The sequence below is a fragment of the Delphinus delphis genome, chromosome 8, assembly GCF_949987515.2.
Source record: "Delphinus delphis chromosome 8, mDelDel1.2, whole genome shotgun sequence".
Classification (NCBI taxonomy): Eukaryota; Metazoa; Chordata; class Mammalia; order Artiodactyla; family Delphinidae; genus Delphinus; species Delphinus delphis.
The window spans coordinates 23,745,237-23,762,855 of NC_082690.1; the positions used below are offsets into that span (position 1 = coordinate 23,745,237).

Below are 17,619 nucleotides of genomic sequence, written 5' to 3' on the forward strand. Positions count from 1 at the left end.
CATGAAGGAAATACATAATATTTAAGAAAAAAACAAAGTCTGAGGTAATAAACTAGGTAAATTTGATCAGAGAGGTGTAACTGCCCCCTAGTGACAGAATACTATAATATACTCTGAAAACTTAAAGATCATCTAAAAAATCTACATTAACTTAAAAGTTGGAAAGGAATGTTCATAAATTTATTGCTTCCAAAATTTACAATTGTCCCTTTTTACTCACTTGTCCATTCACTACTTCACTTCATATATAAATAAAACAAGGATGATTTTATACTTCATCACAGTCTCTTAGGAGAAAAATGTACAAGTAAACAAATATACAATTAACAGGTTGTGATAAATGCCATGAAAAAAATGAACAGGATGCTGCGATGGAGAATAACAGGTTCAGGGTAATGAAAGAACATTTTGGACTGGGTGGTTGGGCAAAGACCCAGTAAGGAAGTATTACAATATAAGATAAACTGAGACCAGCAAACACATACAGGATATTCAGGGTGGAGTGAGAGGGAAGTGTCCCAGGCAGAAGAAAATGCAAAGCATGAACAAAGTCTCCAAGCTAGAAATTCTGGGTGAGTTCAGCTCTTGATAAAAGGCCAGTGTGGCCAAACTGAGAGAAAGAACAATGAGAAATGGGGAAGAGGAAGAAAGGCAGATGGGGCCATTAATGCAAAACCTTTTAGGCTAGGGTAAGGAATGTGCATTTTAACCTAAATGAAAAGTTATTCATGGCTTTAAATCAAGGAACCTGTCTGATGTGCATTATGATGAATCACCCTAGCTGCTGGGCTCAAGAGCAGAAGCAGAGTAGTGCAGTTCCTGGAACATAGTAACTAGCCAGCCCCAAGTAGTGACTGCAGGGATGGTGAACACAGGACACATTGGAGACATACATGGAGCACATCTGACAGGAGCTGCTGGTGGACTGAAGGTAGAGGATAGGGAAGAAGAAAGAATAAAAGACGCTCTCCAGTTTCAGGCTGGAGCACCTGAGTGATGCTCGCTACTGGCAGAAAAGATTCTCAGAAAGATAAGTTTCAGTGGGGGGGAAAGAATCAAAATCTGTTTAAATATGTTGACTTGTTTAAATGCCTGTGCAATTTCCAAGAAAAGACATAAAGTAGGAAGTTGAATCTATAAGTCCAGGGCTCAGAGGAATGGTTGAGCTAACAATGTAAACTTAAGAGTCTATGAGCATCTGCACACCAGTCAGAATGGCCATCATCAAAAATACTACAAACAATAAATGCTGAAGAGGGTGTGGAGAAAAGGGAACCCTCTTGCACTGTTGGTGGGAATGTAAATTGATAAAGCCACTACAGAGAACAGTATGGACGTTCCTTAAAAAACTAAAAAGAGAACTACCATACGACCAAGCAATCCCACTACTGGGCATATATCCTGAGAAAACCATAATTCAAAAAGAGTCATGTACCAAAATGTTCATTGCAGCTCTATTTACAATAGCCAGGATATGGAAGCTACCTAAGTGTCCATCAACAGATGAATGAATAAAGATGTGGCACATATATAGAATGGAATATTACTCAGCCATAAAAAGAAACGAAACTGAAGTATTCGTAGTGAGGTGGATGGACCTAGAGACTGTTGTACAGAGTGAAGTAAGTCAGAAAGAGAAAAACAAATACCGTATGCTAACATATATATGGAATCTAAAAAAAAAAAAAATTGTCATGAAGAACCTAGGGGCAAGATGGGAATAAAGTTGCAGACCTACTACAGAATGGACTTGAGGATACGGGCAGGGGGAAGGGTAAGCTGGGACAAAGTGAGAGAGTGGCATGGACATATGTACACTACTAAACGTAAAACAGCTAGCTAGCGGGAAGCAGCTGCATAGCACAGGGAGATCAGCTCGGTGCTTTGTGACCACCTAGAGGGGTGGGATAGGGAGGGTGGGAGGGAAGGAGATGCAAGAGGGAAGAGATATGGGGACATATGTATATGTATAACTGATTCACTTTGTTATAAAGCAGAAACTAACACACCATTGTAAGGCAATTATATGCCAAAACAGATGTTAAATAAAGTAAATTTTATACAAAAAAAAAAGAGTCTATGAGCATCTGGATGGGATTTAAGGTCACAGAAGGGATAAGATCATCCAGGGAGAAACTGTACAGACACTCTGTACTTGGCCACCCTCGTCTGCATATGGTGTTCACCTATGAGCATGACTATAACAAAGGCAATATGTAAAGGGTGTCCTGTATTCAACTTTAGAAATGAATTAAATAGTTGCCCCTATAATGTTGTTATCACAACCTCTTCTTCATAAACATAATATTTCAGACTTCTTGACTGCATTTCTCTCATCTTTTTTCTAGAAAGTGGCTGAGTATTTTAACTCTATCTTTTGTGAACCTATTTTAGCTTATCTCAAATGTGTATTTACATGCCAAAATTTCTGGACACATTAGGATCCTTGATCTTTAAAGTTTCTCTTCTAAGTCTGTATAAATGAATGCAGAAATCTTATCAAACTACTGAAGATTGTATTGGCATTAAATTTTCTGTATTTCTGGGGCATCAGGGGAAAAAGATTCTGTTAGTGGTTATCTCTGTGTGATAAGACTATAGGGACAAGCAAGAAGAACTACAATCCTGCAGCCTATGGAACAGAAACCACATTCACAGAAAGATAGACAACATGAAAAGGCAGACAGCTATGTACCAGATGAAGGAAGAAGATAAAACCCCAGAAAAACAGCTAACTGAAGTGGATAGGCAACCTTCCAGAAAAAGAATTCAGAATAATGAGAGTGAAGATGATCCAGGAACTCGGAAAAAGAATGGAGGCAAAGATCAAGAAGATGCAAGAAGTGTTAAACAAAGACCTAGAAGAATTAAAGAACAAACAAACAGAGATGAACAATACAAGAAGTGAAATGAAAACTACACTAGAAGGAATCAATAGCAGAATAACTGAGGCAGAAGAACAGATAAGTGACCTGGAAGACAGAACGGTGGAATTCACTGCTGCGGAACAGAATAAAGAAAAAAGAATGAAAAGAAATGAAGACAGCCTAGGAGACCTCTGGGACAACATGAAATGCAACAATGTTCGCATTATAGGGGTCCCAGAAGGAGAAGAAAGAGAGAAAGGACATGAGAATATATTTGAAGAGATTATAATTGAAAACTTCCCTAACATGGGAAAGGAAACAGCCACTCAACTCCAGGAAAGGCAGAGAGTCCCATACAGGATAAATGCAAGGAGAAACATGCCAAGACACACAATAATCCAATTGGCAAAAATTAAAGACAAAGAAAAATTATTGAAAGCAGCAAGGGAAAAATGACAAATAACATACAAGGGAACTCCCATGAGGTTAACAGCTGATGTCTCAGCAGAAACTCTACAAGCCAGAAGGGAGTGGCATGATATACTTAAACTGATGAAAGGGAAGAACCTACTACCAAGATTAAACTACCTGTCAAGGATCTCATTCAGATTTGATGGAGAAATCAAAAGCTTTACAGAAATCAAAAGCTTTCTCTTAGCAAAAGCTAAGAGAATTCAGCACCACCAAACCAGCTCTACAACATATGCTAAAGGAACTTCTCTAAGTGGGAAACACAAGAGAAGGACCTACAAAAACAAACCCAAAACAATTACGAAAATGGTAATAGGAACACACTTATCAATAACTGCCTTAAACGTGCATTGATTAAATGCTCCAACCAAAAGACACAGGCTCGTTGAATGGATACAAAAACAAGACCCATATATATGCTGTCTACAAGAGACCCACTTCAGACCTAGGGACACATACAGACTGAAAGTGAGGGGATGGAAAATATATTCCATGCAAATGGAAATCAAAAGAAAGCTGGAGCAGCAATACTCATATCAGACAAAATAGACTTTAAAATAAAGAATGCTACAAGAGACAAGTAAGGACACTACATAATGATCAAGGGATCAATCCAAGAAGAAGATATAACAATTATAAATATATATGCACCCAACATAGGAGCACCTCAATACATAAGGCAACTGCTAACAGCTATAAAAAAGGAAATCGACAGTAACACAGTAATAGTGGGGGACTTTAACACCTCACTTATACCAATGGAAAGATCATCCAAACAGAAAATTAATAAGGAAACAGAAACTTTAAATGATACAATAGACCAGATAGATCTAATTGATATTTATAGGATGTTCCATCCAAAAACAGCAGATTACACTTTCTTCTCAAGTGCACACGAAACATTCTCCAGGATAGATCACATCGTGCGTCACAAATCTAGCCTCAGTAAATTTAAGGAAACTGAAATCATATCAAGCATCTTTTCTGACCACAACTCTATAAGATTAGAAATGAATTAAAGGGAAAAAGTGTAAAAAACACAAACACATGGAGGCTAAAAAATACGTTACTAAATAACCAAGAGATCACTGAAGAAATCAAAGAAAAATCAAAAAATACCTAGAGAAAAATGACAATGAAAACATGACTATTCAAAACCTATGGGATGCAGCAAAAGCAGTTCTAAGAGGGAAGTTTATAGCAATACAAGCCTACCTCAAGAAAAAAGAAAAATCTCAAATAAACAATCTACCCTTACACCTAAAGGAACTAGAGAAAGAAGAACAAACAAAACCCAAAGTTAGCAGAAAGAAAGAAATCATAAAGATCAAAGCAGAAATAAATGAAATAGAAACAAAGAAAACAATAGCAAAGATCAATAAAGCTAAAAGCTGATTCTTTGAGAAGATAAACAAAATCTGATAAACCATTAGCCAGACTCATCAAGAAAAAGAGGGAGAGGACTCAAATCAATAAAATTAGAAATGAAAAAGGAGAAGTTACAACAGACACCGCAGAAATACAAAGCATCCTAAGAGATTACTACAAGCAACTCTATGCCAATAAAACGGACAACCTGGAAGAAATGGACAAATTCTTAGAAGGGTATATACTTCCATGACTGAACCAGGAAGAAATAGAAAATATGAACAAACCAATCACAAGGAATGAAATTGAAACTGTGATTAAAAATCTTCCAAGAAACAAAAGCCCAGGGCCAGATGGCTTCACAGGTGATTTCTATCAAACATTTAGAGAAGAGCTAACACCCATCCTTCTCAAACTCTTCCAAAAAATTGCAGAGGAAGGAACACTCCCAAACTCATTCTATGAGGCCACCATCCCCCTGATCCCAAAACCAGACAAAGATACTACAAAAAAAGAAAATTACAGACCAATATCACTGATGAATATAGATGCAAAAATCCTCAAAATAGTAGCAAACCGATTCCAACAACACATTAAAAGGATCATACACCATGATCAAGAGGGATTTATCCCAGGGATGCAAGGATTCTTTAATATATGCAAATCAATCAATGTGATACACCATATTAACAAATTGAAGAAGAAAAACCATATGATCATCTCAATAGATACAGAAAAAGCTTTTGACAAAATTCAACACCCATTATGATAAAAACTCTCCAGAAAGTGGGCATAGAGGGAACCTACCTCAAAATAATAAAGGCCATATATGACAAACTCACAGCAAACGTCATTCTCACTGGTGAAAAACTGAAAGCATTTCCTCTAAGATCAAGAACAAGACAAGGATATCCACTCTCACCACTATTATTCAACTTAATTTTGGAAGTCCTAGTCATGGCAATCAGAGAAGAAAAAGAAATAAAAGGAATGCAAATTGGAAAAGAAGAAGTAAAACTGTCACTGTTTGCAGATGACATGATACTATACATAGAGAATCTTAAAGATGCCACCAGAAAACTACTAGAGCTAATCAATGAATTTGGTAAAGTTGCAGGATACAAAATTAATGCACAGAAATCTCTTGCATTTCTATACACTAATGATGAAAAATCTGAAAGAGAAATTAAGGAGACACTCCCATTTACCACTGTAACAAAAAGAATAAAATACCTAGGAATAAACCTACCTAGGGAGACAAAAGACCTGTATACAGAAAACTATAAGACACTGATGAAAGAAATTAAAGATGATACAAACAGATGGAGAGATATACCATATTCTTGGATTGGAAGAATCAGTACTGTGAAAATGACTACACTACCCAAAGCAATCTACAGATTCAATGCAATCCCTATCAAATTACCAATGGTATTTTTTACAGAACTAGAACAAAAAACCTTAAAATCTGTATGGAGGCACAAAAGACCCGAGTAGCCAAAGCAGTCTTGAGGGGAAAAAATCGGAGCTGGAGGAATCAGACTCCCTGACTTCAGACTATACTACAAAGCTACAGTAATCAAGACAATATGGTACTGGTAGGAAAATAGAAATACAGATCAATGGAACAGGATGGAAAGCCCAGAGATAAACCCACGCACATATGGTCACCTTATCTTTAATAAAGGAGGCAGGAATGTACAGTGGAGAAAGGACAACCTCTTCAATAAGTGGTGCTGGGAAAACTGGACAGGTACATGTAAAAGTATGAGATTAGATCACTCCCTAATACCATACACAAAAATAAGCTCAAAATGGATTAAAGACCTAAATGTAAGGACAGAAACTATCAAACTCTTAGAGGAAAACATAGGAAGAACACTCTTTGACATAAATCACAGCAAGATCTTTTTTGATTCACCTCCTAGAGTAATGGAAATAAAACTAAAAATAAACAAAAATGGACCTAATGAAACTTAAAAGTTTTGCAAAGCAAAGGAAACTACAAACAAGAGGAAAATACAACCTCAGAATGAGCGAAAATATTTGCAAATGTTTCAATGGACAAAGGATTCATCTCCAAAATATATAAACAGCTCATGCAGCTCAATATTAAAAAAACAAACAACCCAATCAAAAAATGGGCAGAAGACCTAAACAGACATTTCTCCAAAGAAGACATACAGATCGCCAAGAAGCACATGAATAGCTGCTCAACATCACAAATTATTAGAGAAAAGCAAATCAAAACTACAATGAGGTATCACCTCACACCAGTTAGAATGGGCATCATCAGAAAATCTACAAACAACAAATGCTGGAGAGGGTGTGGAGAAAAGGGAACCCTCTTGCACTGTGGTGGGAATGTAAATTGATACAGCCACTATGGAGAACAGTATGGAGGTTCCTTAAAAAACTAAAAATAGAATTACCATATGACCCAGCAATCCCACTACTGGGTCTATATACAGAGAAAACCATAATTCAAAAAGACACATGCACCCCAGTGTTCACTGCAGCACTATTTACAATAGCCAGGTCATGGAAACAACCTAAATGCCCATCGAGAGATGAATGGATAAAGAAGATGTGTTACATATATACAATGGAATATTACTCAGCCATAAAAAGGAAGGAAATTGGGTCATTTGTAGAGATGTGGATGAATCTAGACACTGTCATACAGAGTGAAGTCAGAAAGAGAAAAATATTGTATATTAATGCCTATATTTGTAACCTAGAAAAATGGTACAGATGAACCGGTTTGCAGGGCAGAAATTGAGACACAGATGTAGAGAACAAACGTATGGACACCAAAGGGGGAAAGCGGTAGGGGATGGGTGTGATGGTGTGATGAATTGGGAGACTGGGATTGACATATATACACTATTATGTATAAAATGGATAACTAATAAGAACCTGCTGTATAAAAAGATAAATAAAATAAAATTCTAAAATTCAAGAAAAAAAAATCTCCCCCCCAAAAGAAAAGTAAAAACTATAGGAAGTTCTGATTTTTTTAATGTACTTCTTAAATTTGTTATAATGAACAATGAGCCTGTAGTAATAACTATGTTAACAAAAATAGCTAACACCTATTTAGCCTTGCTTAGATAAACTCACTGGATCTTTACAGGAACCTTACGAGGTAGATACTAACATTATTCCCATTTTACCCTAAAGGAGACGAGGTATGAAGGGGTTAGAGACCTAACCCAAGGTCACAAAGCTGGCAAAGTGACAGAGCTGGGGAACAAATCAAGGCAGGAAGACTCCATTCTTAATCATTCTAACCAATGGCTTCCAAAAAGAATGTTTTAATTTTGAGTTCTATTTTACATCACAACCTAGTATACATATACTTTGTAAAATAGCTAAACAATCATTTCATGGAATAATACAAAAGATGGTGTGTTTTTACATGTTCTTTTTAATTACTTTAAATTCTAGTTGAAAGCTATTAAGTTGATTATATGACCCACAAATGGTTACAACCTGCAGTTTGAAAAACAGTGTACTACAATATATACCTTTTAAAAATTAAAGAAAAATACTTTTTAAAAATTTTAAAGATACTTTCAAGTATTAAGGTCAAAATACTTATACTTTTATTTCAAAGTAATGGAAAGCAACTTATGGAAATTATCTACTATAAATAAAGTAATGTAAAATACTTTATGTAGCTACTGAATGTAGCTTCATGTAAAAAAGAAGTTAAAAGCCTTTCAAATAAATGTTTAAAATTAATTTTCTTTTTTTTTTTTTTTGCACATTTAAAGAGCCTTTCCTAACAGCTGAAAATAATACCTCATCTGAAAAACAGGCAAACAGTTTGAGCAAACAATTTATAAAACAAGCTTTACTAAGTAATTCCATCTCCAGGAATTTAATGCAAGAAAATTACAGAACATAAACACAGAAAGGTATTTCTGGGGATGTTCACCTTAAGGTTATTTACAATAGTTGAAAACTGGAAGCCACCTAAATGTCCAAAGAAAGAGATGGATTAAATACACCATGGCACTTAAAGTCTCCCCTCTGCCTCCCTCCTATCAACAGGTAATCACTGATATTTGTTTTTAAGACTCCTTTCAGAGATTTTTTTTCTTTTTTAAACACAGCCATATAGTATCCCCTAGTAGGACTACATAGATCAGTCCTCTATTGATGGGCATTTGCTTCTTTCAAATCTTTCGCTGTTACAAACATCTTTGCAGTAAACAGCCTAGTATACATGTCCTTTCCTAAAGCTGAGATGGAATCTGTGGAGAAATTTACAGAAAGAGATTTACCGGTTCACAGCCTCCACATTAGCCTTCCCAGAGCAGAAGAGATCAGCTTTCTCAAGGGCAGGAACAAAGTTCACTATTTCTTTTACATACCCTTATACAGAGTGGTAACAGGGTCCACATACACAGATGTGCAAAGGCCCAAGAATATCTCCACATACTTTCCTTAAGCTCTCTGAACTTTTATAACAGCTGATTTAACATCTTTGTCTAGTAAGTCTAATACCTGGGCCTCCTTGGGGACAGTCTCTATTGACTGCTTTTTTTTTTTTTTCTGAGTATGGACCATACTTTCCTGTTTCTTTGGGTGTCTTGAATTTTTTTATTGCCAAGTGGACATTCTAAGTAATATAATATGGTAACTCTGGAATTCAGATCACCACTGTCTCCCCTGGGTTTGTTGTTGCTGCTATTTGTTTCTCCAGTGACTTTCCCAGACTAACTCTGAGGTCTGTATTCCCTGTAGCACGTGACCACCAATGTCTCCACTCAGTGAGCTTCGTGGTCAGCTAGATGACTGGATGGAGGTTTCCTTCAGTGCTCTGAACCAATATGGCTTCTACCCTTTGCTGAGGAGCTCAGTGCGTGATTAGGCGCACCTTCAGCGTTCAAGCAGTCTACATGTCTGTCTTGGCCTTCACCTGCATGGGACCTCAAAGTCAGCCAGAGATGAGAGACTGGGGCCCTGTCGGGTCTTTCCTGGGCACAAACACAGTCCTGCATTTGTGTGTGGCCTTCTAGATCCCTGAAGCATTTCAAAGCCCACTACAGACATCTCGTTCCCCAGATCTTCCTTTTAGATTTTTGGCCAAGCTCTTGTTTGCTCCAAGTGGCATCACAGCCTCAGGCAGCACAGTGTTCAACGACTGCAGGTAATTATTTTAGATGGAAGTCCTAGGGACAGAGACTCCCCACAGAGCAATCTCTGAGGCAGGTCAAATAAGAACTCCCTGGAACGGAGCTTTTCTGAGAAGCTGCAAGACAAGTGACAACGTTCTGGAGATGGGACCTTCTGAGGAACTCAAACCAGTTTGCCCCTCCAGTGGCCACAAGGTTGCTGGTTTTTAAGGCTACTGTTGAACTGGGGAGAAGAGAGGCGAATAGGGCAAGTTAAAATGCCACAAATCCTACTGTTCTTACCAACGTAGCCACTATGCTAAGCACTTCACTTCCAATACCCTATTTAATCTTTAACAACCCTATGAGGTTAGAACTATTACAATCCTATTTTACAGAAGAGGAAACTGAGGCATACAGACGTAAAGTAGCTTGCTCCAGGTCTCATGGCTAGTAAGTGACAATGTTGGTTTATGAACCACAATTTGTCTAATTCCAGAGTCTATTCTCAATTACTGTGCAATGTACTACTTTTCATTTGTGAGAGAATAATTCAGAGAAACACAGCTTAGTCAAAAGTGTTGCTGAATATGAACTCATGAGGGAGATCAATTATATATAAATTTTATAGAATATATATATAAATTATCAATGGGTTCTTTTCCATACATTAGCTGTTCTTAACCATGGTATGGATCTGAACCACGTGGAGCTTTTTAAAAGGATACCTGCACAACTTCCCTTTCTCCCTTACCATCAAGGACGTAACACTTTTTAAAGTTCTGCAGAATTCTGAAACTCAGTCCTAGCCAAGAACCACTGCATTAGAGTAAAAAATTCCTTAAAACTAGAACTATATCAACTATTTCATCACCTAATTTCTATAACAAGTGTTCACAAAGGAAAGATGCTTCTTAGAGAAAAAGGCATAAAGGAAAAAGCAGAGGTTTAGGCGTTAGAGAGACTTAGGTTTGAATCTTAGCCTTCTTACTTGCTACCTGTATGACCCAGGGAACACTAATTTCTCTGAACTTTAGTTTCTTCATCTATAAAGTGGAAGTTAAAAAAAAAATCTACCTCTTAGAGTTATTACAATAATAGGTAACATATGCTGGGATGTAGTATGCACTCAAATGGTAGTTGTTACAGTTATCCCTGAAACTGACATTAGATTGAGAAATTCAGCAAATATTACTGACTGCCAACTCTGGTTACCTGAGTGATAACAGTCTTCCAAAAGTACAAACTCTAATAAAGGAAAGAGATATTCCCTCTAAAAAGGAAAACTGAGATGAATATTAACATAGAGAAGTATATTTAATATATCATGGGAAAATGGAGGAGGAGAAATAATTCTGATCTGAAAAGTGTTCTTAAAAGTGCAATGTGGGGCTTCCCTGGTGGCACAGTGGTTGAGAGTCCGCCTGCCGATGCAGGGGACGCGGGTTCGTGCCCCGGCCCGGGAAGATCCCACATGCCGCAGAGCGGCTGGGCCCGTGAGCCATGGCCGCTGAGCCTGCGCGTCCGGAGCCTGTGCTCTGCAACGGGAGAGGCCACAGCAGTGAGAGGCCCGCGTACCGCAAAAAAAAAAAAAAAAAAATGCAATGTGAACAGTGCCTTGAAGGAAGAATAGTCAGATATGCTCCCTGGACCTGATTGCAGACCAATGGTTCTCAAACTTAAACATGCAACCGAATCACATGGAGGGCTTGTTAAAACACACATTTCTGGGCCACACCCCAGACTTTCTGAATCAGTAGATCTGGAGTGGGGCCTGAGAATGTGCATTTCCCAAGTGACACTGATGGAACCCTCTTAAAGAACCACCATTCTAGATAGAGAGAATGCTCGAGCAAAACTGACAAGTGATATACAGGGTATCCCTGAGCTCTAAGATGTCAGCTTCCAGGACATGGGCTTTGTGTGAGTGGTTAAGGAATATGGTCAAAAGCCTAGAAATGAAAACTTTCTAAACAAAACACTTCCTTCTCTAGTAAGAGGTAGATTAAGTACCCTTTCTAGGAAGGTGAGATGACATTCAAGACTACGTATGGTGATGAATGCTAACTAGACTTACTATTCAGGTGATCACTTCACAGTGTATACAAATATCAAACCATTATGTTGTATACCTGGAACTAACATATCGATTATATCTCAATAAAAATAAAATAAAATAAGAAAGTAGTAAGTAAAATAAAACTCACTTAAAATAAAAAGAATGCATAAGCTCAATGTAATTAAGAAAACACCAGTCTGGGAATTCCCTGGCAGTCCAGTGGTTAGGACTCGATGCTTTCACTGTCAAGGGCCCAGGTTCAATCTCCGGTTGGGAACTAAGATGCCATAAGCCACATGGTGCAGACATACATAAATAAATAAATAAAATAATTTTTAAAAAATTAAATTAAAAAGAAAAAGAAAGCACCAGTCAAACCCAAATTGAGGAACATTTTACAAAATACTTACCAGTACTTTTCAAAAGTATCAAGGTCATGAAAAACAAGACTGAGGAAATGTCAGACTGAAGGAGACTAAGGAGATATGATAACTAAATGCAATGTGGGATCCTGGATTGAATCCCAAAACAGAGATATTAGTGGAAAAGCTAGCAAAATTCTATAAATCTGTAGTTTTTTAGTTATTGAACCAATGTTAATTTCTGTGTTTTGATTATTGTATTATGGTTATATAAATTGTTAACAGTAGGGGAAGCTGAGTGAAGATTATACAGAAACTCTCTGTACTATTTTTGCAACTTTTCTATAAGTCAAAGATTATTTCAAACTAAAAAGTTTAAAAAAAGACTAAGTTAAAATGATTTAACTACCCACTGATATGACATTTATTATCTCAACCTGGTATCTTTCAATTCCACTTCCTACTCCCAGCTTTGCATTGCACACATAATCAATAAGGTAATGAAGCAACAGACTTTGGGGCATATAGCTAATTAATGTTCAAAGAAGAGAAACACAGTGTCACTTATTCTTTATAGGTGAGAATATAACACTAACACATCCTGAATTTTAATATTTCACTTAGCATACTCTAGTTAAAATTCTTCGAAAAAACAAAGCTGAAACCTATTCAACAGTTTCACTTATAAATTTTAAAGTATGTTCCATACTCACCAAAACCATCAATATCAAGATTATTTTCAACCACAATATCTAGTAGAGTGTCACCAACTTTTCCTTTGCTTGTTAATGTTTCACCATCACGGTTTATAAAGTGGACTGTTATTTTATCTTCTGAGCTGGAAAAGGAAGCAGTCCTTTATTATTTTTAATAATTTCAAAAGATACTTTAAAATAATTGTTCTAAGAACCTGTAACGTCAAAAAATAGGTTGTGTGTGTGCCTGTGTGCATGCAAATATCCTCCTTTATGGTTTTTTCTTTCCCAAGTTTATTTGGGAAGGAGACACCACAAATCACAGGCATATCTATCTACCCACCTACCAGGAGGGAAGCTCTGCCACCTTAAAGGAAATAGCAAGTACATCACTATCAAGGCCACCTGCAGTATGTGTCTCCCCAGTGCTCACTCTCAGGTCACAGTTACATGAAATGCTTAGCAATCATTGTCACTCGTGAAGTTTGCTTTGCTCTCACATAGCTCTCTGAAAAACAATGTCTCTATGAATGTGTCCCTAAAAGACTAGGTGACGGTTGTGGAGAGCTTTAAAAACAAATCATTCTGCTATTGATAAGGCAATTGTTATGCAAGTGTCCGATAAGTACGGTCACTGAGAGCCAGCAGTTTGATAGTTTTCTGAGTATTTGAACATCTCATTTTGGTCCATATAGTGTACTCGAAAAACAAAGGGACTAGAAAAAGGGTCTTCTTTGCTTGAATATGTCAGAAAATAAATATAATATCTCCTTACATGTTTCATTACTATAGGATATCTATCAGCTAGTTATCAGTTAGCTAACTAACTTAAATTTCTTACCCTTCTCACAAACATCAGTCCAAACTTTGGGAAAAGAAATCATATTACTATTGGGCTTCCCGGGTGGCGCAGTGGTTGAGAGTCCGCCTGCCGATGCAGGGGACACGGGTTCGTGCCCGGGTCTGGGAAGATCCCACGTGCCGCGGCGTGGCTGGGCCCTTGAGCCGTGGCCGCTGAGCCTGCGAGTGCGGAGCCTGTGCTCCGCAACGGGAGAGGCCACAACAGTGAGAGGCCCGTGTACCGCAAAAAAAAAAAAAAAAAAGAAATCATATTATCAACTAAATACTTATCCTCCACTACTGGTTATTTAAATTTTTACCTCACAATTGAAAAGATGTACTTCAGCTTAAACGAATTAGTTGTAATTTTCACTACTGCCAATAGATGGTAATAGTCCATCAAAGAAAACATTGCTTAGTTTAAGTAAAACCTAGAACTACATAATTTCAGAGCTATAAATATCTTGCAAATTACCAAGTCCATCATCTCATTTCCCAAACAAGGCAGCTGAGGCCTTATCAGATAATGTCGTCCTTGATAACTCAATGCTGAAAAATGAGGATCCTAGTAATTAAAAATTTTGATCAGAATTGTGTGTGTGTGTGTGTGTGTGTGTGTGTGTGTATGTGTGTGTGTGTGAGAGAGAGAGAGAAAGAGAGAGAGAATGTTCCTTAAATGGGCATGTGCTCTCTGACTTCTTTTCGTAGCAACAAATGCTTTAAAGCAAGTATTCCCAAACATTCGTGATTTTCAACTAGGCAACTGCTATTTTTTCGAAGAAAAATGACTAGGAATGAAGACACTCTGGAGGCAGGGAGACCACACTGGAGGTCATAAACAAAGTAGGGACGTAGGAGACACTGATTTGAGAGATACTGAGAGATATTCAGGAGGCAGAATTAAAAACTTTTGGAGAGGGAAGAAATAATGTTGAAATTTCTAGCTCGGACAATGAGGGAGTACAGTTTAACTTAAGTTTAACTTAGGAGGAGAAGGAGCTTTGGGGAAGATTGGAAATGAGTTCAACTTTAAACCTGTTTGATTTAATAATAAACAGATGCAAATGTCCAGAAGCCTGATGGAAATATGGGTCTGAGCCCTGCAGAAGCCTAGAGATTTGACATCAAAAAATGCCTGGTAGCCTAAGGTACAAGAAGTGCAGCAGAAAGAATTCCATCATTTATACACACTACTGAAGGCCGGAGGTTTGGGCACTGCTGCTCTTCTGCAGCACTCTAGAGATGAGCTACAGCCAAGAAATTGCAACTCTGACATCAGACTCCTCTTCTGTAAAATCAGGGTAACATTTATCTCATAGTTTGGACAACATATGCAAAATTCCTAACATACTGTAGAGCTCAACAAACACTGATTGATAACTTTTATTTAAAAGTCCTTTTGTTGTTAAGGAGCCTGAACTGCTGCTACATATTAAAAAAGGTGTACAGCCCCAGAAAAAAACTGCAGAGTAAGAGTAATAACAGGTTTATCAAAGAACAGGAGAAGAAGCAGAAATGAGAGAGAACAAGTAATTTTGCAGATGAGAAAGTATGGAATATAAGATGTAAGAGTCAGAAAAGGTAGATTCTAGCCCTGGTTCTGACATATGTATACTCATTAGGTGACCATGGGTAAAATGGCAATAACAGTGACTTCACCCAGCTGCTGAGAGAATTAAAGGAGAGAAAGTTTGTGGAAATATTTTGTTCCTTAAAGCATTATACACATGCACTTTATCCAGGTAACTTTATCCATTCACTATTAACAAGTGGTATTTGTGGGGTTTCTATAGTTTTCTTCCCCAATTCTAAGAACTAGCTAAAAGCTTCTAGCTGTTTCCAAAAAGGATAAGATTTCATGCACTGGGAAATAATTAGGATCCTTCTAAATCCTCTATCATCAATGAGTTAGCCAGCACCACAAACAACTATTTTCTTCACTTGTTTACCCTTTATGCACCGCCATTTATTCTGCTCAACCACAGCAGATATTTTGACAAAGCTCTCCAGGGGCTGCTGCGGTAAAGCTCTTAACAGACTTCTAATAGGGAGAGGAGTTATGGCTGCTGATGCCCACCCTTTCACTATGTGGGGTAGCCTGGGGTAGTTGGTCCAAGGGCCCCGTCTAGGGCTCCCCACTTCCATAGCCACCTTAACTCTTCCAAATGACCCTATGGGCTAAAGAATTATCAACTCTAATGGTGCTCAAAAAACAAACAAAAACTATGTGAGTTCTAGTCCTAGTTTTGCATGCTACTTAATATAAATTTTTATTCTCGTTTATCTACCTCACCTATCTCAGGATTTTCTTAAGAGTCAAGGGAAATAATACATGTGAAAGCCCTTTACAACCTAAATCACCACAAAATATAAAGTACTATATCAGGGTATTTTGAAGTAAAAGGAGTTTTTCGACTCTCAATTACTGAAAGCTTATCTAAATGTTAAATTTCAAAGTCAGAACTACAGCTTCTAGACTGTTCTGTCCAAACTTTGTGCAATAACAGAGATATTCTATAGCTGTGATGTCCCAGACAGTAGCTTCTAGCCATGTGTGTTTATCCAGTACTTGAAATGTGGCCAGTGGAACTGGGAAAATGATTCTTTAATTTTATTTAACTTTAATTATCTTAAACTTAAATGACTACATGTGGTTAATAGTGACCATATTGGATAGCATAAGTCTTAGATAATAAGAGTCAGAAAACCTAGTTGTAGCTCCAAAGTCTGTGATAGGAAGCACAGGGCACCAATGGAAACCGTGCCAATGAGGGGGAAAGCAGGTTTATAAGGGAGCAGACAGATGTGCTTCCCTTTAAGACAACTTGATGTACCAATTCAAACAGTAAGTTTGGGGGATATAATTCCCATTTACAAAAGCAATCATGTTCCTTTAAATACTAGTTACACAAATATGTTCAACATATGTCCCAATTTATACACAAATTTTCAAGAAAGCATACAATGCAGAAAACAAGGCATTCAGGCAGAGGAAGGTCAAAGATAGGAAAGTGTAACGGAAACGGACAAATAACCCCTGCTTGCCTTCCCCATTATCTCCCTCACAGTTCATGCAACAAAAATGTATTGAGCACCCACTATATTATGGGATTACAGGAGGAAAGATGAGTAACTCCTCCACCCTATTCTCAGGAACCTCATGAAGAAGAAACTAGAGAGGAATACAAATCCAGCCCTTTCTCCCTGCAGCTCCTTCTTGCTGCTACACAACAGCAAGGGAGTCAAAGAGCTGTTCCGAGGCCTGCATTATATAAGGCACCAACACAGTGCTATACTCTGAAATCATGAGGAAATTTTCTCTCTATTATATCTAAGGGGATTCTGTCTTTGAGAAACGAATCTGCCCAAGAATATAAGACTGCAACATATTTTGGGCAAATTTTCTCTCACCTCTTTCGACACTTAATACAAAACACAACGCTGTGAGCCTAGGAGGCAGCTGATGCTAACAGGTGGGATCTACTGAATCCTCGATACTGGCCAGACACAAGACTCCCTGCATTACCTGTATGCTCTCATTTGTTCTTCAAATAATCCTGTGAGGCCGACACGATTATTATCCTCCACTGACGTTAGACAAACTGGACAGTAAGTGTCAAAGCCCAGTTTAAACCCCGGCCTTGCCAGTCCAACGCTGGGGCTTTTACCCCGACAGCAACCAGAAGAGAGCAAACAGGGAAGCTCGGGGACAGAGCAGGTGTATCCTAAATGGACACGGACTTGGAGACAGAACGTCCTGACCTAGCAGGAGGAAGGCACGATAAGAAACTGCAGGCCAGGACACGAACAGGGCGCATCTTACGAAGGTCA

The 17,619-nt window shown here is 37.9% G+C and overlaps 1 protein-coding gene across 2 annotated transcripts in view; it reads right to left on the reverse strand.

Annotated features, from left to right (window-relative positions):
- The window catches only part of FDX1 (ferredoxin 1), a 34,991-nt gene that overhangs the window by 16,602 nt on the left and 770 nt on the right, over positions 1–17,619 (reverse strand). For both annotated transcript variants that reach the window (XM_060017986.1, XM_060017987.2), the window contains exon 2: positions 12,967–13,091. In XM_060017986.1, coding sequence (XP_059873969.1) covers positions 12,967–13,091 — 125 coding nt within the window. The remainder of the gene's footprint in view (positions 1–12,966; positions 13,092–17,619) is intronic.